Source organism: Coregonus lavaretus (assembly GCF_964263955.1).
Source record: "Coregonus lavaretus genome assembly, chromosome: 31".
NCBI classification, from domain to species: domain Eukaryota; kingdom Metazoa; phylum Chordata; class Actinopteri; order Salmoniformes; family Salmonidae; genus Coregonus; species Coregonus lavaretus.
This window is the reverse complement of record NC_140018.1, coordinates 8,249,682-8,274,385: the sequence shown is the minus strand read 5'-3', so window position 1 is coordinate 8,274,385 and position 24,704 is coordinate 8,249,682. Positions and strand designations below refer to the sequence as shown.

Sequence of the window (24,704 nt, the reverse complement as noted above, 5' to 3'; positions counted from 1 at the left end):
GTCCAGATGGGATTGTGCAGTGTGATGACGATTGCATCGTCTGTGGATCTATTGGGGTGGTAAGCAAATTGAAGTGGGTCTAGAGCAGGCATGCAGCTGCAAGTTAGTATATCTTCCTGATCTGAATGAAGCTGCTAGAGAACGGAAGAGTAACTATGTTATTGTAAAGGCAAACAACTGTGAGAGAGAAAAACGATGGAACAAATGTCAGGACCTACCAATCCCAAACCAAACACACAAAAAAGCATGAAAACCTTAGGACAGTGTAGCCTAGTAGGCCTTGTACCTTGACACATGAGACAGGCCAGCAAATCAACAGCAACTTCGATCAAAATATCTGATATGTCTGAATTGAAATGTCTATCTCTCTATGACTCAGAGTCCTTGTGGAACTAAGGATGGGTAAGAGCCTCCGCAGCTTCGCGCGTGCCACGACCGTCGTGCAAGGAGCATGCGCTGGTTTTGCTGGTAACTTTTTCCTGGAATCTGTGTTGCTGAATTATCAAATAGCTGCCCTGTACTCAGTGTTTGTTTTGGTTTACAGCTGAAAAAAAGATGTCTGCAACGGAGGACGACACTGAGTTGCGGGATCTTTTGATCCAAACCTTAGAAAACAATGGGGTGTTGAATAAACTAAAGGTAAGTAGGTACAGAACATGTAAAGCCATATGTCGAAAGACTGAGAATGTTGCTGTAACAGAGCTAACGTTACCATTTCGCAATAATAGCTACCTAGCTAGCACATCGTTAATGTTAGCTGGCTATCTGGCCCGCAGTGAAATACCCGGGTACTGTCATGAGATCTAGTGAGATAGCTAGCTAGCATCTAACTTTGGATAACCAACTGCTAGCCAGTTAGCTCATTTTACAAGCATGCATATTTAGGTACTTAGTTACCTAGCTAGTGTATAGCTAACTAGTTCAGACCAGTTTTTGAGGCCCTCTTGCTTTGGCCAACACTCTCTTTTGGGCTTCTGGTATTTTGCAGGCAGAAATGCGCGCTGCTGTCTTCCTGGCCATGGATGAACAAGATAAAGTTGAGGTAAGATGGATAACTAGCTGACTTGGGAGGATATTAAATCAATCCTGATAGTTTAGGGCTACTTATTGCTTCTCTTTAGTAATTACTTTCATTTTATGGACATGTCTGAAGCATATGATTTAGCTACCTACAGTTGAAGTCGAAAGTTTACATACACTTAGGTCATTAAAACTCGTTTTTCAACCACTCCACACATTTCTTGTTAACAAACTATAGTTTTGGGAAGTCGGTTAGACATCTACTTTGTGCATGACACAAGTAATTTTTCCAACAATTGTTTACAGACCGATTATTTCACTTATAATTCACTATCACAATTCCAGTGGGTCAGAAGTTTACATACACTAAATTGACTGTGCCTTTAAACAGCTTGGAAAATTCCAGAAAATGATGTCATGGCTTTAGAAGCTTCTGATAGGCTAATTGACATCATTTGAGTCAATTGGAGGTATACCTGTGGATGTATTTCAAGGCCTACCTTCAAACTCAGTGCCTCTTTGCTTGACATCATGGGAAAATCAAAAGAAATCAGCCAAGACCTCAGAAAAACAATTGTAGACCTCCACAAGTCTGGTTCATCCTTGGGAGCAATTTCCAAACGCCTGAAGGTACCACTTTCATCTGTACAAACAATAGTATGCAAGTTTAAACACCATGGGACCACGCAGCCGTCATACCGCTCAGGAAGGAGACGTGTTCTGTCTCCTAGAGATGAACATACTTTGGTGCGAAAAGTGCAAATCAATCCCAGAACAACAGCAAAGGACCTTGTGAAGATGCTGGAGGAAACAGGTACAAAAGTATCTATATCCACAATAAAACAAGTCCTAAATCGACATAACCTGAAAGGCCTCTCAGCAAGGAAGAAGCCACTGCTCCAAAACCGCCATAAAAAAGCCAGACTACGGTTTGCAACTGCACATGGGGACAAAGATCTTACTTTTTGGAGAAATGTCCTCTGGTATGAAAAATGTATGCACTCACTAAATGTAAGTCACTCTGGATAAGAGCATCTGCTAAATGACTAAAATGTAAATGTCTGATGAAACAAAAATAGAACTGTTTGACCACAATGACCATCGTTATGTTTGGAGGAAAAAGGGGGTAGGCTTGCAAGACGAAGAACACTATCCCAACCGTGAAGCACGGGGGTGGCAGCATCATGCTGTTGGGGTGCTTTGCTGCAGGAGGGACTGGTGCACTTCACAAAATAGATGGCATCATGAGGAAGGAAAAATATCTGGATATATTGAAGCAACATCTCAAGACATCCGTCAGAAAGTTAAAGCTTGGTCGCAAATGGGTCTTCCAAATGGACAATGACCCCAAGCATACTTCCAAAGTTGTGGCAAAATGGCTTAAGGACAACAAAGTCAAGGTATTGGAGTGGCCATCACAAAGCCCTGTCCTCAATCCTATAGAAAATGTGTGGGCAGAACTGAAAAAGAGTGTGCGAGCAAGGAGGCCTACAAACAAACTCAGTTACATCAGCTCTGTCAGGAGGAATGGGCCAAAATTCACCCAACTTATTGTGGGAATCTTGTGGAAGGCTACCCGAACCGTTTGACCCAAGTTAAACAATTTAAAGGCAATGCTACCAAATACTAATTGAGTGTATGTAAACTTCTGACCCACTGGGAATGTGATTAAAGAAATAAAAGCTGAAATAAATAATTCTCTCTACTATTATTCTGACATTTCACATTCTTAAAATAAAGTGGTGATCCTAACTGACCTAAAACAGGGAATTTGTACTAGTATTAAATGTCAGGAATTGTGAAAAACTGAGTTGAAATTTATTTGGCTAAGGTGTATGTAAACTTCTGACTTCAACTGTACATCTGCATAACCTCTGCTTCCACTCTCATTCACTTTCCCCCAGAATAAAACTCCACTTGTCAATGAAAACTTGAAGAAATGTCTTAATACACAGGATGGTAAGCCATGGTTGTATTATCCACCATGATTGTCTGAACAATAGTCTGCTCATCCCATAATCAACATACCTTTCATGATGAGGCTGATCATATCCTTCCCTTTGTAGGACGCCTGGTGACCAGCCTTATCATAGACTTCCTGCAGGTGTTCCACCTAGACTTCACGCTTGCTGTCTTCCAGCCAGAGATAAACTCAGTGAGTGTGTTACTCCCAGTGGACGGGGCTGGCCCGCATTTGGTCAAATAAAATACTTGGAAATGTCAGTGCTGTATTCACCATATTGTGTGTGTGTTATCCTCAGCTAAATGGCCTGGATAGCCGTGAGCAGGTGTCTCGTGAGCTGGGTATCACTGAGGCCGATATGAATAGGAACACTCCTCTGCTGCTGGAGCTCGTCAAGAGAGGCAGACACAGGGAGAAGACCTCCATCTTCTCAGAGGTAAAGACACACCATTGCACAGGGTTTGCCATTTTACATACATTTAGTCATTCACATACAATAGTGTATTCCTTTGCTCTCCAAAGAGCCTCTGACATTAGCAGTTGTCCAAACCCGAAGCCTCCCTGATTTGATTATGCTCTTGAATGGCTACCCTTCACCTCCTTTTAAAAGTGTTTTCAAATCAAATGTTATTTGTCACATACACGTGTTTAGCAGATGTTATTGCAGGTGTAGCGAAATGCTTGTGCTTCTAGCTCCGACAGTGCAGTAATATCTAACAAGTAATGTCTAACAATTTCACAACATATACCCAATACACACAAATCTAGTAAGGAATGGAATTTTAAGAATATATACATACAGTGGGGGAAAAAAGTATTTAGTCAGCCACCAATTGTGCAAGTTCTCCCACTTAAAAAGATGAGAGAGGCCTGTAATTTTCATCATAGGTACACGTCAACTATGACAGACCAAATGAGATTTTTTTTTCCTGAAAATCACATTGTAGGATTTTTAATGAATTTATTTGCAAATTATGGTGGAAAATAAGTATTTGGTCAATAACAAAAGTTTCTCAATATTTTGTTATATACCCTTTGTTGGCAAATGTTTTCACAAGGTTTTCACACACTGTTACTGGTATTTTGGCCCATTCCTCCATGCAGATCTCCTCTAGAGCAGTGATGTTTGGGGCTGTCGCTGGGCAACACGTACTTTCAACTCCCTCCAAAGATTTTCTATGGGGTTGAGATCTGGAAACTGGCTAGGCCACTCCAGGACCTTGAAATGCTTCTTACGAAGCTACTCCTTCATTGCCCGGGTGGTGTGTTTGGGATCATTGTCATGCTGAAATTCCCAGCCACGTTTCATCTTCAATGCCCTTGCTGATGGAAGGAGGTTTTCACTCAAAATCTCACGATACATGGCCCCATTCATTCTTTCCTTTACACGGATCAGTCGTCCTGGTCCCTTTGCAGAAAAACAGCCCCAAAGCATGATGTTTCCACCCCCATGCTTCACAGTAGGTATGGTGTTCTTTGGATGCAACTCAGCATTATTTGTCCACCAAACACGACGAGTTGAGTTTTTACCAAAAAGTTATATTTTGGTTTCATCTGACCATATGACATTCTCCCAATCCTCTTCTAGATCATCCAAATGCACTCTAGCAAACTTCAGACGGGCCTGGACATGTGTACTGGCTTAAGCAGGGGGACTCGTCTGGCACTGCAGGATTTGAGTCCCTGGCGGCGTAGTGTGGTACTGATGGTAGGCTTTGTTACTTTGGTCCCAGCTCTCTGCAGGTCATTCACTAGGTCCCCCCGTGTGGTTCTGGGATTTTTGCTCACCGTTCTTGTGATCATTTTGACCCCACAGGGTGAGATCTTGCGTGGAGCCCCAGATCGAGGGAGATTATCAGTGGTCTTGTATGTCTTCCATTTCCTAATAATTGCTCCCAGAGTTGATTTCATCAAATCAAACTGCTTACCTATTGCAGATTCAGTCTTCCCAGCCTGGTGCAGGTCTACAATTTTGTTTCTGGTGTCCATTGACAGCTCTTTGGTCTTGGCCATAGTGGAGTTTGGAGTGTGACTGTTTGAGGTTGTGGACAGGTGTCTTTTATACTGATAACAAGTTCAAACAGGTGCCATTAATACAGGTAACGAGTGGAGGACAGAGGAGCCTGTTAAAGAAGTTGTTACAGGTCTGTGAGAGCCAGAAATCTTGCTTGTTTGTAGGTGACCAAATACTTATTTTCCACCATAATTTGCAAATAAATTCATTAAAAATCCTAGAATGTGATTTTCTGGATTTTTTTTCTCTCAATTTGTCTGTCATAGTTGACGTGTACCTATGATGAAAATTACAGGCCTCTCTCATCTTTTTAAGTGGGAGAACTTGCACAATTGGTGGCTGACTAAATACTTTTCCCCCCACTGTATATGGACAAGCAATGACAGAGCGGCATGGACTAAGATACAGTAGAATATTATAGAATACAGTATATACATATGAGATGAGTAGTGCAAGATATGTAAACATTATTAAAGTGACTAGTGTTCCATTTCTTAAAGTGGCCAGTGATTTCAATAGGCAGCAGCAGCCTCTAATGTGCTAGTGATGGCTATTTACCAGTCTGATGGCCTTGAGATAGAAGCTGTTTTTCATTCTCTCGGTCCCAGCTTTGATGCACCTGTACTGACCTCGCCTTCTGGATGATAGTGGGGTGAACAGGCAGTGGCTCGGGTGGTTGATGTCCTTGATGATCTTTTTGGCCTTCCTGTGACATCGGGTGCTGTATGTGTCTTGGAGGGCGGGTTGCCCCCGGTAATGCGTTCGGTAGAACGCACCACCCTCTGGAGAGCCCTGCAGTTGCGGGCGGTGCAGTTGCCGTTCCAGGTGGTGATACAGCCCAACAGGATGCTCTCAATTGTGCATCTGTAAAAGTTTGTGAGGGTTTTAGGTTCCAGCTTATGGTTATAATGGACAGCTTTCCTGCTCTCTACCCCCTCTGCTTTCGCTGCTCTGGCTGCTGTTATCTGATGTAAGGGGGGTAAAGCCACAAACATCCCCAAGGTAGTGAATTTTATGATCTTCATTCGTCTACCTTCTCACTCGCCCACTCACTAGGGTACATTTACATCTACGTTTACATCAAACATTTTAGCGGTCCCCCTCTTGACAGCGGAGATAAAACATTTTAGTTTTGGTGTTCATTTCCTGCAATTCTACATATTTTGCCATGGGGTGTAGAGAAAATGTTGCCGTTTAAAACAAGTTTGCTGCAATTCTACACATTTTGCCAAAGGGTGGAGAGAAATGTTTTTAATATGATATGAGTGAGAGTGATTAACAAAATCAATGGGGGGCCCCCGGTCGGAAATTCGACCATGATTACTAGACTAATTTACCAATGTAAAAAATGTTAGCTGACATGGGCTAATTGAGTGACTGACATAACAAGAGAAACTGCTGATGCACAACCAAATTTAGAAATTGCACCTTGTGTATCCTATTATTCTAACACTCAACAGTAAGTTGAGACCCAGACTGAGTTCCTATTTGATCCACCGGCCTACAAAAGGGGGGCGACCCATGGGCCACCAGTTGCCCATCACTGGCCTACAACATGAACACACAGATGTAATCCTTCATACAACAACATTTAGGCTGTTTGTCAATAGACTTGAGCTGCCGGAGAGAAAAGAAACTCCGTATATCTTATGATTGTCATTGACTACCAAATGCTAAAATTATCTGGGTCATAAGAATGCATTGTTCCATAAATGTAAAGGTACCCAGATGAATGAAAGAAAATGGTTTTCCTGTTGATCAGTGAGTTTCTGACATAACAAGTTTGTCCTACTTTCTTAGTCATGTTTCATACTCTGCTCAAATCAGCAGAATGAGTTCACGTGGCTAGTCTAGCATGCTCATACATACTGAGAACTCTGTGGGCCACAAAGGTGCACATGAAGAACTAGCATATAACACCACAAAGGACATTTTGAATCAGGTTATGTAGATTTGAATCTCAAGTTCATGTTTGTTTTACCCAAGAGGATTCTACTTTAAAGAGCAACTGCCTTTAAAAGCAACAAATCCCTTTTAAAACGACTTATGTGGCATCTATATGAGTCAGAAATGTATTCCAGTGTCAAAATGGACTACAAAGTGTAAATAGGACAATTTTGATCATAAAGTCAGTCTTGTCTAAAACTGAGTTTGGAACATCCGTAAGTCACAATGGGTAAATGAAGGTTGGGTTTTGATTTGACGATTTACATTTGCCCACTAACATGGGGTGAACAGCTGCGGTGATTGCTCTCTATCCAATTGCACATATAATATAATATGCCATTTAGCAGACGCTTTTATCCAAAGCGACTTACAGTCATGTGTGCATACATTTTTTTACGTATGGGTGGTCCTGGGGATCGAACCCACTACCCTGGCGTTACAAGTGCCATGCTCTACCAATTGAGCTACAGAGGACCACATAGACAGTGAGACAGACCTGCCCAGCAGCCCGACTTTATTTACATAAGACAACAAGTCACAATGTTTTTCTTGAGAAGTACTGCACCAAACACCTTAGTTAAATGTGCAACTAAAACATCCTCGGCAAAAACGTCAACATTTATTACAGATTTCTTGAGTTATCTTGGTTATTCTGGGGATTTTTAAGTGAAATAGGCTACAGTGTCTCATGGGGGAAAAACATCATTAACCAAATGCGGAATTGGTTAGGAAACACAACTCCAGAACTGAAATTAATTTTTTTCTAATGAGTAACAGTAAAACACACGTGCCAATCGGCGTGTTCAGTGGCTCTTTAAATGTAGAGAGATTGCTTGGTCTGATATTAATGTTCTTCCTTTTTGTCATTGTAGGAACTATCCCCCAGGCAATTAGCAGACACTCAGAAGAAGTTTGACAATTATGACAAGGTGATCATTCTAAGTAAAAAATATTTTTAAGCCATGTCTTACAATGTAGGTGTGCTCAATTTCGATCAACCTCATACAGGCTCCATTGCCGTAGATTGCCTGTCTTGTGGAAGTGTTTAAATGTCCAAGGTTCTTCCAAGATCCTGACTCTTACTGTGTTTCAACTATCCGCTTCACAGGACAGAACTGGTGGGATATGCAAAGAGGATTTGAAGGCTCTGTTTGGAGATGTCTTTCCCAACTTCAACAAGTATGTTTGGGCCATGTCATTCAAGCAACATGACAAAACACAGAGTGCTGCATTCTTGGACCAATATTAAACCAAAAAGCATGCATTTCCATTGAAAATGCTTTGTCATTCAGGAATAGACGTAATCTGGGTCTGGGGAAACCTGCCCTGATTGCAAAGCTAGTACTACAATGCTACTTGTGGTCAGAATCCACAGTTCATCCAGTTTTCCTTAAAGGTGCACTATGCAGAAATCGCTCTGCCATAAGTTACATATTGCAGCTTTAACACAACAAGTCGTTGTCTGTGTGTCCAATAACAGGAACATGCTGGAGAGGTTCGTCACTGATGAACTCCGAGCCGGAGACAAAGCCTCCAGTAAATGTAAGTGTTCTGTAGACTGACACGAAGTGACGTATTGTTAATGAATGGTTGCTATAATTACAAGCATGGCAACACAAAGCTGAGGGAAATGTCGTCATCTAATGCTTTGTCTCTGTGTTTCTGTAGCTAGTGACTTCCAGGAGTTTCTGGGCTTGTACAAGCGCTTCTTCAATCAGTGTCAAAGTGTGGTAATACACTTTTACTATTCAGTTTTTGATCAAATCATAGATTTAACTTTGTATGAACCGTTCCTTTCTGTGAGCCAACACATTGTCATAAGAGTCCTTCCCTTACAGATCACCCATGACACCAGTGATGTCATTCACAATCCCAGTCAATTTGTTGAGGAGAAGATGAGCCCTTCACCTGCTAGTAAGGTACGTTGGCTCTATTCAAACTATAGTGCACTGCATGTTCTAGTGCTGTAGTTCTGTCTATAAAATAGTTTCTCATAACATAACTATTGTCTTACTTAGTTAATATTGCGTTCCTTTAATACCTGTTTGCGAACAGCTTACTTGCGAATCAATACATTTCTACAGAACTTGCCCTGAAGTAACATGAACTCATAACAAGAGACCTAGCTTTGTATTTCCGGGATGGGAACATAGGGTATAAATGACATGGACATTTAATAGAATGTTGATTGTTAAAACAAAGCCTCTGGTTTTTTTACGCTTTCTTTCAAAAGGATGAAGAGGTCAGTAGACTAAACTGTATTTGATTCTCCCTAAATGTAGCCTCCTTTTAGGGCCCAGTACCCAACATGTTAGTGAGGCAGCAAATGTATGAGGAGGCTGATAGCGGTGTTCTCATACACAGATCCCCAGGTTTAAAGGACATAAGCACAGTGCACAGGAGGAGGAGAAGGCTGACACCAAGGTAAACTGCAAGATGGGGAACAGGGTTGTGTTCATTAGGCACCAAAACAGAATAAAATGTTCCAAAAGGGGGAGGGACTAGCTGGACATGTCCAATAAGCAACACTAGTTTTCGTTTGGTTTGCCCTAATGAACACAACCCTTGTGTACAATAGGCTCATACCAACGTATCCAGGGGAATTTCTCTCAACACTGGCTGGAGTGCGCTTTTAACCAATCAGCATTCAGGATTAGACCCATCCGTTGTATAATTGGTATGGTGTGACCACTAGCACTTAACAACTAAAGTCAACTGCTTCTTAACTGGGCTCTAACTACTGAGATACAGCCTCTAAAATGTGTTTTATCACCCAAATCTGATTCTAATGAATTATGAGTGTTGACAGTTTTGATTGAAAATCTCTTGACTGTGTTGTGTGCATGTATTTTACTAATGGCTCAACTTCACTGTCCTAATGGTTGATAAAGACTAACATAGCTGATGGGTTAGTTCTCAACATTTCCTCTAGCTAATATTTCAGTGCCACAACTAACTCTCCCTGTCGCTTCAAGTCGTCTTACCATTTGCAAATAAATGCTAGCTAACCCACTCAAATAAACAGAAGCAACTTTAAACTAGTGTTTTTGTGTTATGTTTGCTGTCTTGTTCCTGTATGTACCACACAGGGCGAGGAGATCAGCCACAGTGACACCAGCCTGAACTTCGGCTCTCTAAAGGGCAAAGGTCAGGGTCATGTGATGTCGAGGCACAGCGAGGCGTCCGGGGACAATGGCAACGCCCCCGTGGCGAGCCTGAAGGAGGGTCTCCAGGTAGAGGAGGAAGCAGATGAGGGTGACTCGTTCTTTGACGACCCTCTGCCTAAACCACAGAAAACCTATGGCTGGTGAGGACGCTTTGACCATCGGGGGGGGTGGGGTGTGTCTTGACTAACACAGGCTTTCTTTCTAGGTCCCTTACATTAAAGAGATGGAGAATGTAGCCTATGTGATCCTCTATTGAACAGGAGTGCTGCTCCATGATCCATCACATAAGTAATGCATTAGTGATAAATGTATAACATGGATGTTATTAATATTAGCATAGAAATTGATCATGACAAATGTTGCCACCGTATATCTAAGAATCTTAAAATGCAGGGGTGTTAATTAACTCTGAGGGGTTAGGTCTATGTGGAAAAAGTGGAGAAGTTTGGCGCTGTCGCGGCTCTGCTCACTGAATGTTGTCTCTCTCCTCTGTAATGCTGCGTATGGAAGCAGTAGTGTCCCCCTGACTAAGAGTAATTCAGGGGCCAGTCTGTCTGACAAGAGAAACAGTCAGAAAGAGTAAGTATGTCTTCACTGTAAACTCAATGAGTTAGTAGTTGGAAAAGCAGGGCTGTGTTCACTAGGGAACACCGTAACAAATAATTTTGCAACGGATAACAAAATCACACAGGTATTCCCTCCCTGTTTCAGTCAGTTTTCTTCCGTTTGGTGCCTAATGAACACAACCCTGTTCTATCTATAGAAGGTCATCTGAAATAGATATCAGTGTTGGGTTAGTATTCTGTGCTCTTGTTGAAAGTACAAAGGAGGTGTTTGTTAAGATGACTAAAGACCCTCAGAAACATGGACCTGTGTGACCTAGGTCTAAGTTGTGTGGTAGATGGTGGGTGGTTTGGTTTCACACAGGAGCACTGTGCTGTCTTGATCTGCTCTGCTCTGCTGCGCCGTGACCTTGTTCTTCCACTGTAGTTTCTCCTGTCTGCCCTGCTTCCCTCTGTCTCCTCCCTTCTTTCTTTCTGTTTATCTGTGTGTGTCCCTTCCCTCTGTCCCCAAGCAGCTTCGTCCACTCTTTGAGGGAGGAGAGCCTCTCAGGGCGCTCCTTTAGCCCAATGAGGAGGGGCACTAGCCTCAATGAGTGAGTGTGCATGGTGTTGGTGTGTCACTCCTCCATTCGCTAAGTCAGTTGTGCACCTCTGAGTGATGAGGTGTGAAAAATCACGTCTCTACTGTAATGAATGTTGTTTTGTAACGTTTGCTGTCAGCTTTGGAATCAATAGCCTGTCCTTTAACATCCAATATGGAGGTTATGGACTTGTACTTTTCCCTTTTTTTTCTCTGCATGTGTGTGTGTGTATTTTCGTGTGTGTGTATTTTCGTGTGTGTGTGTATTTCTGTGTGTGTGTGTTGTGTGAGTGTTCTTCCGTAACTGCTCTCCTTTGTGTGTCCTGTGTGTCCTGTCTGTCTCTCCTCTCTCTCTCTGGGCTCAGCCTGTCTGCTCTGGGCAGTGACACAAAGGGTGACGGGGACCAGCTCTTTTCTGACTATGATAATAAACTGAGCTGCTCGGGGAACAGGTGAGCTGCAGGCTCAAGGCAGGCATCTCTCTCTCTCTCTCTCTCTCTCTCTCTCTCTCTCTCTCTCTCTCTCTCTGTCTCTGTCTCTGTCTCTGTCTCTGTCTCTGTCTCTGTCTCTGTCTCTCGCTCTGTCTCTCGCTCTGTCTCTCGCTGTCTCTCGCTCTGTCTCTCGCTCTGTCTCTCGCTCTGTCTCTCGCTCTGTCTCTGTCTCTCGCTCTGTCTCTCTCTCTCTCTGTGCACACTCTCTCCTTCTTTATATCAAATACCTGTCTCCTCTACCTTAGTGAATGGCTCCTCTACCTTAGTGAATGGCTCCTCTACCTTAGTGAATGTGTGTTATTGTTGACTGTGTGTGTCCTCCAGACTGAGGCCTTGCCTCTTCTGTTCATCCCCCAGGAGAGCAGCAGATTTGGGCAGGGGAGCGGGCAGCAGCTCCCTGGCCTCCCAGAGGAGTGTTGCAGGTGGGGGGTCCCACTCAGGAGAAGCCCACCACAGAGACCTCTCAGGTAGCAGGAACGGTGAGGGAAGTGTGTGTAAGGAAGATATACTGAGTGTATAAAACATTAGGAACACCTTGCTAATATTGAGTTGCACTCCAAAACATTAGGAACACCTTCCTAATATTGAGTTGCATTCCAAAACATTAGGAACACCTTCCTAATATTGAGTTGCACTCCAAAACATTAGGAACACCTTCCTAATATTGAGTTGCACTCCAAAACATTAGGAACACCTTCCTAATATTGAGTTGCACCCCCTTTTGCCCTCAGAACAGCATCAATTTGGGGCATGGACTCTACGAGGTGTCAAAAGCATTCATTTACATTTACGTCATTTAGCAGACGCTCTTATCCAGAGCGACTTACAAATTGGTGCATTCACCCTATAGCCAGTGGGATAACCACTTTACAATGTTTATTTTTTTAAATATTTTTTTTGGGGGGGGAGGGTGTGATCTAGAAGGATTACTTTATCCTATCCCAGGTATTCCTTAAAGAGGTGGGGTTTCAAATGTCTCCGGAAGGTGGTGAGTGACTCCGCTGTCCTGGCGTCGTGAGGGAGCTTGTTCCACCATTGGGGTGCCAGAGCAGCGAACAGTTTTGACTGGGCTGAGCGGGAACTATGCTTCCGCAGAGGAAGGGGAGCCAGCAGGCCAGAGGTGGATGAACGCAATGCCCTCGTTTTGGGTGTAGGGACTGATCAGAGCCTGAAGGTACGGAGGTGCCGTTCCCCTCACAGCTCCATAGGCAAGCACCATGGTCTTGTAACAGATGCGAGCTTCAACTGGAAGCCAGTGGCGTGTGCGGAGGAGCGGGGTGACGTGAGAGAACTTGGGAAGGTTGAACACCAGACGGGCTGCGGCATTCTGGATGAGTTGTAGGGGTTTAATGGCACAGGCAGGGAGCCCAGCCAACAGCGAGTTGCAGTAATCCAGACGGGAGATGACAAGTGCCTGGATTAGGACCTGTGCCGCTTCCTGTGTAAGGTAGGGTCGTACTCTCCGAATGTTGTAGAGCATGAACCTACAGGATCGGGTCACCGCCTTGATGTTAGCGGAGAACGACAGGGTGTTGTCCAGGGTCACGCCAAGGCTCTTCGCACTCTGGGAGGAGGACACAACGGAGTTGTCAACCGTGATGGCGAGATCATGGAACGGGCAGTCCTTCCCCGGGAGGAAGAGCAGCTCCGTCTTGCCAAGGTTCAGCTTGAGGTGGTGATCCGTCATCCATACTGATATGTCTGCCAGACATGCAGAGATGCGATTCGCCACCTGGTTATCAGAAGGGGGAAAGGAGAAGATTAGTTGTGTATCGTCAGCGTAGCAATGATAGGAGAGGCCATGTGAGGATATGACAGAGCCAAGTGACTTGGTGTATAGCGAGAATAGGAGAGGGCCTAGAACTGAGCCCTGGGGGACACCAGTGGTGAGAGCACGTGGTGCGGAGACAGCTTCTCGCCACGCCACTTGGTAGGAGCGACCGGTCAGGTAGGACGCAATCCAAGAGTGAGCCGCGCCGGAGATGCCCAGCTCGGAGAGGGTGGAGAGGAGGATCTGATGGTTCACAGTATCAAAGGCAGCAGACAGGTCTAGAAGGACAAGAGCAGAGGAGAGAGAGTTAGCTTTAGCAGTGCGGAGAGCCTCCGTGACACAGAGAAGAGCAGTCTCAGTTGAATGACCAGTCCTGAAACCTGACTGGTTTGGATCAAGAAGGTCATTCTGAGAGAGATAGCAAGAGAGTTGGCTAAAGACGGCACGCTCAATAGTTTCGGAAAGAAAAGAAAGAAGGGATACTGGTCTGTAGTTGTTGACATCAGAGGGATCGAGTGTTGGTTTTTTGAGAAGGGGTGCAACTCTCGCTCTCTTGAAGATGGAAGGGACATAGCCAGCGGTCAAGGATGAGTTGATCAGCGAGGTGAGGTAGGGGAGAAGGTCACCGGAGATGGTCTGGAGAAGAGAGGAGGGGATAGGGTCAAGGGGATGCTGGCCCTAGTTGACTCCAATCCTTCCCACAGTTGAGTCAAGTTGGCTGGATGTCCTTTGGGTGGTGGACCATTGTTGATACACACGGGAAACTGTTGAGCGTGAAAAACCCAGTGACATCAATAAGGGATCATAGCTTTCACCTGGTCAGTCTATGTCATGGAAAGAGCAAGTGTTCATAATGTTTTGTACACTGTGGTCAAAAGTTTTGAGAATGACACAAGTATTGGTCTTCACAAAGTTCGCTGCTTCAGTGTTATGAGATATTTTTGTCAGATGTTACTATGGTATACTGAAGTATAATTACAGTCATTCCATAAGTGTCAAAGGCTTTTATTGACAATTACATTAAGTTTATGCAAAGAGTCAATATTTGCAGTGTTGACCCTTCTTTTTCAAGACCTCTGCAATCCGCCCTGGCATGCTGTCAATTAACTTCTGGACAACATCCTGACTGATGGCAGCCCATTCTTGCATAATCAATGCTTGGAGTTTGTCAGAATTTGTGGGTGTTTGTTTGTCCACCTGCCTCTTGAGGATCGACCACAAGTTCTCAATGGGATTAAGGTCTGGGGAGTTTCCTGGCAATGGACCCAAAATTTCGATGTTTTGTTCAACGAGCCACTAAGTTATGACTTTTGCCTTATGGCAAGGTGTTCCATCATGCTGGAAAATGCATTGGTCATCACCAAACTGGTCTTGGATGGTTGGGAGAAGTTGCTCTTCGGAGGATGTGTTGGTACCATTCTTTATTCATGGCTGTGTTTTTAGGCAAAATTGTGAGTGAGCCCACTCCCTTGGCTGAGAAGCAACCCCACACATGAATGGTCTCAGGATGCTTTACTGTTGGCATGACACAGGACTGATGGTAGCGCCCCCCTTATCTTCTCCGGACAAGGTGTTTTCCGGATGCCCCAAACAATCGGAAAGGGGATTCATCAGAGAGGAAAAACATTTTTTATTTTACCCCAGTCCTCAGCAGTCCAATCCCTGTACCTTTTGCAGAATATCAGTCTGTCCCTGATGTTTTTCCTGGAGAGAAGTGGCTTCTTTGCTGCCCTTCTTGACACTAGGCCATCCTCCAAAAGTCTTCGCCTCACTGTGCGTGCAGATGCACTCACACTTGCTTGCTGCCATTCCTGAGCAAGCTCTGCACTGGTGGTGCCCTGATCCCGCAGCTGAATCAAATTTAGGAGATGGTCCTGGAGCTTGCTGGACTTTCTTGGGCGCCCTTACACCTTCTTCACAACAATTGAACCTCTCTTCTTGAAGTTCTTGATGATCCGATAAATGGTTGATTTAGGTGCAATCTTACTAGCAGCAATATCTTTGCCTGTGAAGCCCTTTTTGTGCAAAGCAATGATGACGGCACGTGTTTCCTTGCAGGTAACCATAGTTAACAGAGGACGAACAATGATTTCAAGCACCACCCTCCTTTTAAAGCTTCCAGTCTGTTATTCTAACTCAATCAGCATGACAGAGTGATCTCCAGCCTTGTCCTCGTCAACACTCTCACCTGTGTTAACGAGAGAATCACTGACATGATGGCAGCTGGTCCTTTTCTGGCCGGGCTGAAATGCAGTGGAAATGTTTTTTGGGGATTAAGTTCATTTTCATGGCAAAGAGGGACTTTGCAATTAATTGCAATTCATCTGATCACTCTTCATGTCATTCTGGAGTATATGCAAATTGCCATCATCAAAACTGAGGCAGCAGACTTTGTGAAAATTAGTATTTGTGTCATTCTCAAAACCTTTGACCACGACTGTATGCTGGAATAGAGGACGCAACTTTAACATCAGTATGTGTATGTGAACAGTAAATGCTTGTATTTATTTATTATGTTTTTTCTGTCAAGCACTATTACACTTCATTGATTTGAATGGGTTTGTTAGGGGTTTGTTCAGGTTTTTTTCTCTTGCGAATTAATGCTTGAATTCTTTCAGGTACTTCAAACTCCAAAGACAAAGGATTCAAAGACTTTAAGACGATGAATAATAAAACTGGATCTTCCGTGCAGGGTATGATGTTAACCCAGTTCCATGTTTATTTCTTTATTTTCTATGATGTTTTGGTGGGTTACTGTAATACCCCGCCACAAGTGGCAGAATCTATATTACAGTAAATAATACGGCTAAACTCCAATGTACTAATAGATGGTAAACCAATGTTCTTGAAGAGAGTGTATAAGGAAGGTATCATGTTTATTAATGACATTGTAAACAACAACGGTAAAATTATGTCACACAAGCAATTAATCAGGGTGTATGGAGATGTATGCTCAATACAAAATTATAACCAACTCATTGCAGCTCTGCCACAAAAATGGAAGTGGCAATTACTTAAAAGAGAAAGGAATGAGCTAGTTTGTCTGACACCAATAAAAAATTATAAATGGCTTTCAATGACCAATATTAATCGTGAAATGTGTCCGTTTCGCTTAGGGTCAAGAGGTCTGACACCTATGCCGCATAAAATACAAGATAGTTGGGAAGAGATTTTCGATGTCCCAATACCATGGCATGGGGTTTATGAACTGATATATGAAACAACAATTGACACATCAATCCGTTATTTTCAATGTAAGCTATTATATGAAATTCTCGCTACAAAAAGAATGCTCAGTATATGGGGCAATGAACAGTCAGAGCGATGCGGACTCTGCCATGTTGAAACATCTCTTTTGGTACTATCCATCGGTGGCTTGTTTTTGGAGTCAGGTCCAGGAATGGTTGTTATGTCATAATATCAGGGTGTGGTTGGACCTGCAAACTGTATTGTTGGGGGATTTGAAGGACCACAGTCAGGCAATAGGAAATATCATTATGCTCTTGGGTAAAATGTTTATTTTTGGGCCAATTTGGACAGAACATTTGCAGATAGGAAGGTTCAAGGCCCTAGAGAGACACCACGGTAGAATGGATGATGTATTGCAGGTGGAAATGGTAGAATTATGATTTACTGGGAAAGGTGGGTTGATCTGTGGCTGTCTGAATGTTGGAATGAATGAGTGTTGGAAGAAATACATAGGCATGGCATGCACAGTATAAGTGTTTGAGGTCCTCCAATCGGGCGAGGGTGGGGATGTGATTATTATATGTTTGGTGTTATGGTTTCACAATTTGAGCGGTGTGTGTGCTGGTCTTGGTGGTTATGGGTGTACTCACTTCCATGCCCGCCCGGGCGTCCGGCGGGGCTTGGTCCTTCCCGCCGTTGGAAAATCCATTTGGGGCCGGGCCTTCGCCCTGCCAGCGTCTCGGGGCGGGTGGGGGCAAGCACACCCACTGACCAGAGTACCCACTGATGAGAGCAGCAATTCATATTGTTGTTGTTTCAATTTTTGTTTAAAATACCCCACTGTTTTAACAGATGATGACGTTGACTATGACGATGACTTTAACAGGTAATATAGGGCATTGTCCTGAGTCTTCACTAGATCTCACTAGCAATTTTTAGATGGAGTTCAGTGCTCTTTCAGTTGTATTCCTTATCTGTACCATGATAGATATCAATCTAAAGGGTTTCCTCTGTGTTTCTGGTTTACCACCATCAGCCATCGATCAGATATCTCCAGGAGCGAGGTGAGCATCGGAGAAGAGATCGAGGAGGTTTCCATCGAGGGACCTGACAACAGCGATAAGGTGTGTGTGAAAGTAAGGGCAACGGGTATTCAACCTACAGGTCTGTGTTCAGATAGTGAGCAGCAGTGGTCTCCTCTAGTAGTCTAGACTCAGAAATAGGAAGTTATTTACTACACTTTGTTCAGGTTTAGTTGTATGTAGAGAAAATGAAAGCTAGTTGAAGACGTTGACTTGCAAATGTCAGAGTGTTGTAAGCAAATTGTCTTTGTCCTCAGTCAAACACAAATCGTTTTTGTAGAATTAAGATAGACTTTATTACATGTGTAATAGAGCAGAGGTGGGGTGCAGAGCATCTTATTGTCCACCTCCCAGCTCTGTTTATATAGTCATTTTACATACATTTTTATCTTAACCCCTCCCTCTTGGGTTCCACCACCACTGTCTTCAGTTTCCCCTCTTGACCGCTCCACCTAAGCCTAAACCCTCTGTCCCAGCCTGTCACGCTATAATTTAATCAGGAAGACACTCAAGAAGAGACAGAGTTCAGCCTGGTTTCAGTCACTGATAAGATAATACAACCGAAGACAGGTCAGATGACCAGAGAATAAACACATGAACCCAGTGAGAGAAACCAATTACGTTCTTGCCGAGCAACAGAGATGTATCAATGTTTAACCCTGGCTCTGTGTTTGATGATTAACCATGTCTATCCCATAGTCCACTGAAAGATCCTCATCATATGGTTAAAATCTAACAGAGCCATTTCCTGGCTCTGTTTCACAATTCCCTGAGCTATTTCCTTGATCTGTTTCAGGCCTCTTCTTATCATGTTTATGATGTAATTAAGTATGCTTACTATGCTTAAATGGAAAATCCCCATCAAGAGTATCAAGCAATTGGTGAAATAAATATCCCAGTAGGGTGTGGGGATATGAATCAAAATGTTATCAACAGTTTATTCTCTTTGAGTACACTATATGACCAAAAGTATGTGGACACCTGCTCGTCGAACATGTAATTCCAAAATCATGGGCATTATTATGGAGTTGGTTCCCCCTTTGCTGCTTTAACAGCCTCCACTCTTCTGGGAAGGCTTTCCACTAGATGTTGGAACGTTGCTGCGGGGACTTGCTTCCATTCAGCCACAAGAGCATTAGTGAGGTTGGGCACTGATGTTGGTCGATTAGGCCTGGCTCACAGTCAGCATTCCAATTCATTTCAAAGGTGTTCCATGGGGTTGAGGTCAGGGCTCTGTGCAGGCCAGTCAAGTTCTTCGACACCGATCTCAACAAACCATTTCTGTATGGACCTCGCTTTGTGCACAGGGGCATTGTCATGCTGAAACAGGAAAGGACCTTCCCCAAACTGTTGCCACAAAGTCACTGAGCTCTTCAGTAAGGCCATTCTACTGCCAATTTTTGTCTATGGAGATTTTATGGCTGTGTGCTCGATTTTATACACCTGTCAGCAACGGGTGTGGCTGAAATAGCCGAATCCACAAGTTTGAAGAGGTGTCCACATACAGTGCATTCGGAAAGTATTCAGACGCTTTACTTTTTACACATTATGTTACAGCCTTATTCTAAAATTGATTAAATAGTTTTTTCCCCTCTTCAATCTACACACAATAACCCATAATGACAAAGCAAAAACAGGTTTTTAGAATTTTTTGCAAATGTATTAAAAATAAAAAACTATCACATTTGCATAAGTATTCCGACCCTTTACTTAGTACTTTGTTGAAGCACCTTTGGCAGCGATTACAGCCTCGAGTCTTGGGTATCATGCTACAAGCTTGGCACACCTGTGTTTGGGGAGTTTCTCCCATTCTTCTCTGCAGATCCTCTCAAGCTATGTCAGGTTGGATGGGGAGCGTTGCTGCACTGTCTTTTTCAGGTCTCTCCAGAGATGTTTGATCGGGTTAAAGTCCGGGCTCTGGCTGGGCCACTCAAGGACATTCAGAGACTTGTCCCGAAGCCTCTCCTGCGCTGTCTTGGCTGTGTGCTTAAGGCTGTTGTCCTGTTGAAGGTGAACCTTCTCCCCAGTCTGAGGTCCTGAATGCTCTGGAGCAGGTTTTCATCAACAATCTCGCTGTACTTTGCTCTGTTCATCTTTCCCTCGATCCTGACTAGTCTCCCAGTCCCTGCCGCTGAAAAACATCCCCACAGCATGATGCTGCCACCACCATGCTTCACCATAAGGATGGTGCCAGGTTTCCTCTAGACGTGACGCTTGGCATTCAAGCACAGGAGTTAAATATTGGTTTCATCAAAGCAGAGAATCTTGTTTCCTTTAGGTGCCTTTTCGTAAACTCCAAGCGGGCTGTCATGTACCTTTTTACTGAGGAGTGGCTTCTGTCTGGCCACTCTACCATAAAGGCCTGATTGGTGGAGTGCTGCAGAGATGGTTGTCCTCCTGGAAGGTTCTCCCATCTCCACAGAGGAACTCTGGAGCTTTGTCAGAGTGACCATCGGGTTCTTGGTCACTTCCCTGACAAAGGCTCTTCTCCCCTGATTGCTCAATTTGGCCGGGCGGCCAGCTCTAGGATGAGTCTTTTTTGGTACCCTTCCCCAGATCTGTGCCTCGACACAATCCTGTCTCAGAGCTCTACGGACAATTCCTTCAACTTCATGGCTTGGTTTTTGCTCTGACATGCACTGTCAACTGTGGGACCTTATATAGAGAGGTGTGTGCCTTTCCAAATCATGTCCAATCAATTGAATTTACCACAGGTGGACTCCAATCAAGTTGTAGAAACATCTCAAGGATGATCAATGGAAACATGATGCTCCTGAGCTCAATTTCGAGTCTCATAGCAAAGGGTCTGAATACTTATGTAAATAAGATGTTTTTATTTTGTTTGTATACATTTGTTAAAATGTCTAAATCTGTTTTCGCTTTGTCATTATGGGTTATTGTGTGTAGATTGATAAGGAAAACAAATAATTTAATCCATTTTAGAATAAAGCTGTAACAATTTTTTTTGGGAAGAGTCAAGGGGTCTGAATACTTTACGAATACACTGTATATAATTTGAAAACCTAGGTTATTCAGCCAATCAGTACTTTAGTGTGTGTGTGTGTGTATGTATGTTTATGTGTATATACAGTGGGGAGAAAAAGTATTTGATACACTGCAGATTTTGCAGGTTTTCCTACTTACAAAGCATGTAGAGGTCTGTCATTTTTATCATAGGTACACTTCAACTGTGAGAGACGGAATCTAAAACAAAAATCCAGAAAATCACATTTTTATGATTTTTAAGTAATTAATTTGCATTTTATTGCATGACATAAGTATTTGATACATCAGAAAAGCAGAACTTAATATTTGGCACAGAATCCTTTGTTTGCAATTACAGAGATCATACGTTTCCTGTAGGTCTTGACCAGGTTTGCACACACTGCAGCAGGGATTTTGGCCCACTCCTCCATACAGACCTTCTCCAGATCCTTCAGGTTTCGGGGCTGTCGCTGGGCAATACGGACTTTCAGCTCCCTCCAAAGATGTTCTATTGGGTTCAGGTCTGGATACTGGCTAGGCCACTCCAGTACCTTGAGATGCTTCTTAAAGAGCCACTCCTTAGTTGCCCTGGCTGTGTGTTTCGGGTCGTTGTCATGCTGGAAGACCCAGCCACGACCCATCTTCAATGCTCTTACTGAGGGAAGGAGGTTGTTGGCCAAGATCTCGCGATACATGGCACCATCCATCCTCCCCTCAATATGGTGCAGTCGTCCTGTCCCCTTTGCAGAAAAGCATCCCCAAAGAATGATGTTTCCACCTCCATGCTTCACGGTTGGGATGGTGTTCTTGGGGTTGTACTCATCCTTCTTCTTCCTCCAAACACGGCGAGTGGAGTTTAGACCAAAAAGCTCTATTTTTGTCTCATCAGACCACATTACCTTCTCCCATTCCTCCTCTCGATCATCCAGATGGTCATTGGCAAACTTCAGATGGGCCTGGACATGCGCTGGCTTGAGCAGGGGGAACTTGCGTGCGCTGCAGGATTTTAATCCATGACGGCGTAGTGTGTTACTAATGGTTTTCTTTGAGACTGTGGTCCCAGCTCTCTTCAGGTCATTGAACAGGTCCTGCCGTGTAGTTCTGGGCTGATCCCTCACCTTCCTCATGATCATTGATGCCCCACGAGGTGAGATGTTGCATGGAGTCCCAGACCGAGGGTGATTGACCGTCATCTTGAACTTCTTCCATTTTCTAACAATTGCACCAACAGTTGTTGCCTTCTCACCAAGTTGCTTGCCTATTGTCCTGTAGCCCATCCCAGCCTTGTGCAGGTCTACAATTGTATCCCTGATGACCTTACACAGCTCTCTGGTCTTGGCCATTGTGGAGAGGTTGGAGTCTGTTTGATTGAGTGTGTGGACAGGTGTCTTTTGTACAGGTAACGAGTTCAAACAGGTGCAGTTAATACAGGTAATGAGTGGAGAACAGGAGGGCTTCTTAAAGAAAAACGAACAGGTCTGTGAGAGCCGGAATTCTTACTGGTTGGTAGGTGATCAAATACATTTACAATTTAGTCATTTTAGCAGACGCTCTTATCCAGAGCGACTTACAGGAGCAATCAGGGGTTAAGTGCCTTGCTCAAGGGCACAGACAGATTTTTCACCTAGTCGACTCGGGGATTAGAACCAGCGACCTTTCGGTTACTGGCACAACGCTCTTAACCACTAAGCGACCTGCCGCCCCAAATACTTATGTCATGCATTAAAATGCAAATTAATTACTTAAAAATCATACAATGTGATTAGATTCCGTCTCTCACAGTTGAAGTGTACCTATGATAAAAATTACAGACCTCTACATGCTTTGTAAGTAGGAAAACCTGCAAAATCTGCAGTGTATCAAATACTTGTTCTCCTCACTGTAGGTTTGAATAAACATGTAGGGTGTCTTTGGTGGTATTGGTATATTACCATGTCTCTCACACACTATCCCTTTCTTTTCTCCTCTCCCCCTCCATCTATCTATCCCCCCCATCAGTTTGATGAGATCACTCAGGACCTCAGTGTATCTCAGCTCAGCCAGACTCAAGGAGCTGACTACATGGAGGAGGTGGCATGACAGTCCATCAGCCTTACACCACACAGGACATTTCTACTACGTTAACTACTATTTATGTTATGTGTGTACCGGAGGAGGCTAGTGGGAGGAGCTATGTGAGGATGGGCTCGTTGTAATGGGTGAAATGGAATCTTTGGAACCGAGTCAAACGTGATTTCCATATGTTTGATCTGTTTTGATACCGTTCAGTTAATTCCATTCCAGTCATTACAATGTGCCCATCCGCCTATAGCTCTTCCCACCAGCCTCCTCTGGTGTGTACATAATTTGTGTACATTTGTGTTCACGGACCTAATAAAATGACCACTGTTACCCAGATTTTTCTTGAGGACTGTTTTTATTGTGCTCCTTTTTAATGTCATGTATACAGATATATGTCAAGGATCTCAGGGATGACATGAAACCACAATGTGGGAGTTTACTGTAATTTATGCTGTGGCACTGACTTAAGTTGGCAGACAGATTCAACCACAAAGACCAGGGGGTTTTTCAATGCCTCGCAAAGAAGGGAACCTAGTGGTAAATGGGTAAAAAAAAAAGCAGACATTGAATATCCCTTTGAACATCGTGAAGTTAACCATTACACTTTGGGTGGTGTTTTTTGCAAATGTATAAAAATAAACAGAAATACCTTATTTACATAAGTATTCAGACCCTTTGCTATGAGACTCGAAATTGAGCTCAGGTGCATCCTGTTTCAATTGATCATCCTTGATGTTTCTACAACTTGATTGGAGTCCACCTGTGGTAAATTCAATTGATTGAACATGATTTGGAAAGGCAGACACCTGTCTATATAAGGTCCCACAGTTGACAGTGCATGTCAGAGCAAAAACCAAGCCATGAGGTCAAAGGAATTGTCCGTAGAGCGCTGAGACAGGATTGTGTCGAGGCACAGATCTGGGGAAGGGTACCAAACAATTTCTGGAGCATTAAAGGTCCCCAAAAACACAGTGGCCTCGGTCATTCTTAAATGGAAGAAGTTTGGAACCACCAAGACTCTTCCTAGAGCTGGCCGCCCGGCCAAACTGAGCAATCGGGGGAGAAGGGCCTTGATCAGGGAGGTGACCAAGAACCCGATGGTCACTGACAGAGCTCTAGAGTTCCTCTGGGGAGATGGGAGAACCTTCCAGAAGGACAACCATCTCTGCAGCACTCCACCAATCAGGCCTTTATGGTATAGTGGCCAGATGGAAGCCACTCCTCAGTAAAAGGCACATGACAGCCCGCTTGGAGTTTGCCAAAAGGCATCTAAAGACTTTCAGACCATGAGAAACAAGATTCTCTGGTCTGATGTAACCAACATTGAACTCTTTGGCCTGAATGCCAAGCGTCACGTCTGAAGGAAAGCTGGCACCATCCCTATGGTGAAATATGGTGGTGGCAGCATCATGCTGTGGGGATGTTTTTCAGCGGCAGTGACTGGGAGACTAGTCAGGATCAAGGCAAAGATGAACGGAGCAAAGTACAGAGAGATCCTTGATGAAAACCTGCTCCAGAGCGCTCAAGACCTCAGACTAGGGTTCACCTTCCAACAGGACAACGACACGAAGCACACAGCTAAGACAATGCAGGAGTGGCTCTGGGACAAGTCTCTGAATGTCCTTGAGTGGCCCAGCCAAACCCAGGACTTGAACCCGATCGAACATCTCTGGACAAGTCTCTGAAGGTCCTTGAGTGGCCCAGCCAAACCCAGGACTTGAGCCCGATCGAACATCTCTGGAGAGACCTGAAAATAGCTGTGCAGCAACGCTCCCATCCAACCTGCCAGAGCTTGAGAGGATCTGCAGAGAAGAATGGGAGAAACTCCCGAAATACAGAAGTGCCAAGTTTGTAGCGTCATACCCAAGACT

The 24,704-nt window shown here is 43.9% G+C and overlaps 1 protein-coding gene across 10 annotated transcripts; it reads left to right on the top strand.

Moving 5' to 3' along the window:
* Positions 1 to 440: 440 nt before the first annotated feature.
* Positions 441 to 23,169, top strand: LOC311106522 (centrosomal protein 43-like). 10 transcript variants are annotated; one of them, XM_084148877.1, is made up of 19 exons: positions 499 to 639; positions 989 to 1,042; positions 2,925 to 2,979; positions 3,087 to 3,175; positions 3,282 to 3,419; positions 7,817 to 7,873; positions 8,053 to 8,123; positions 8,425 to 8,486; positions 8,613 to 8,674; positions 8,783 to 8,863; positions 9,309 to 9,368; positions 10,034 to 10,251; positions 10,625 to 10,690; positions 12,103 to 12,224; positions 16,135 to 16,209; positions 17,558 to 17,591; positions 17,742 to 17,829; positions 22,771 to 22,861; positions 23,097 to 23,169. In XM_084148877.1, exons 1-18 carry the CDS (start codon positions 556 to 558, stop codon positions 22,849 to 22,851), a joined length of 1,497 nt encoding a protein of 498 aa, XP_084005003.1. In that variant the 5' UTR covers positions 499 to 555; the 3' UTR covers positions 22,852 to 22,861; positions 23,097 to 23,169. The 10 variants fall into 10 exon arrangements, with proteins under 10 accessions (XP_084005005.1, XP_084005003.1, XP_084005002.1 ...); XM_084148880.1 differs by having other exon boundaries at positions 510 to 639; positions 12,103 to 12,212; XM_084148879.1 differs by having other exon boundaries at positions 441 to 639; positions 12,103 to 12,212; positions 22,771 to 23,169.
* Positions 23,170 to 24,704: the final 1,535 nt, after the last annotated feature.

Coding starts and splice junctions, on each gene's coding strand:
- LOC311106522 (XM_084148874.1), top strand. CDS start 556: ATGTCTGCAACGGAGGACGACACTGAGTTGCGGGATCTTTTGATCCAA. Junction 8,124..8,424: donor GTCTTTCCCAACTTCAACAA/GTATGTTTGGGC, acceptor GTCCAATAACAG/GAACATGCTGGAGAGGTTCG. Junction 8,487..8,612: donor AGACAAAGCCTCCAGTAAAT/GTAAGTGTTCTG, acceptor GTGTTTCTGTAG/CTAGTGACTTCCAGGAGTTT.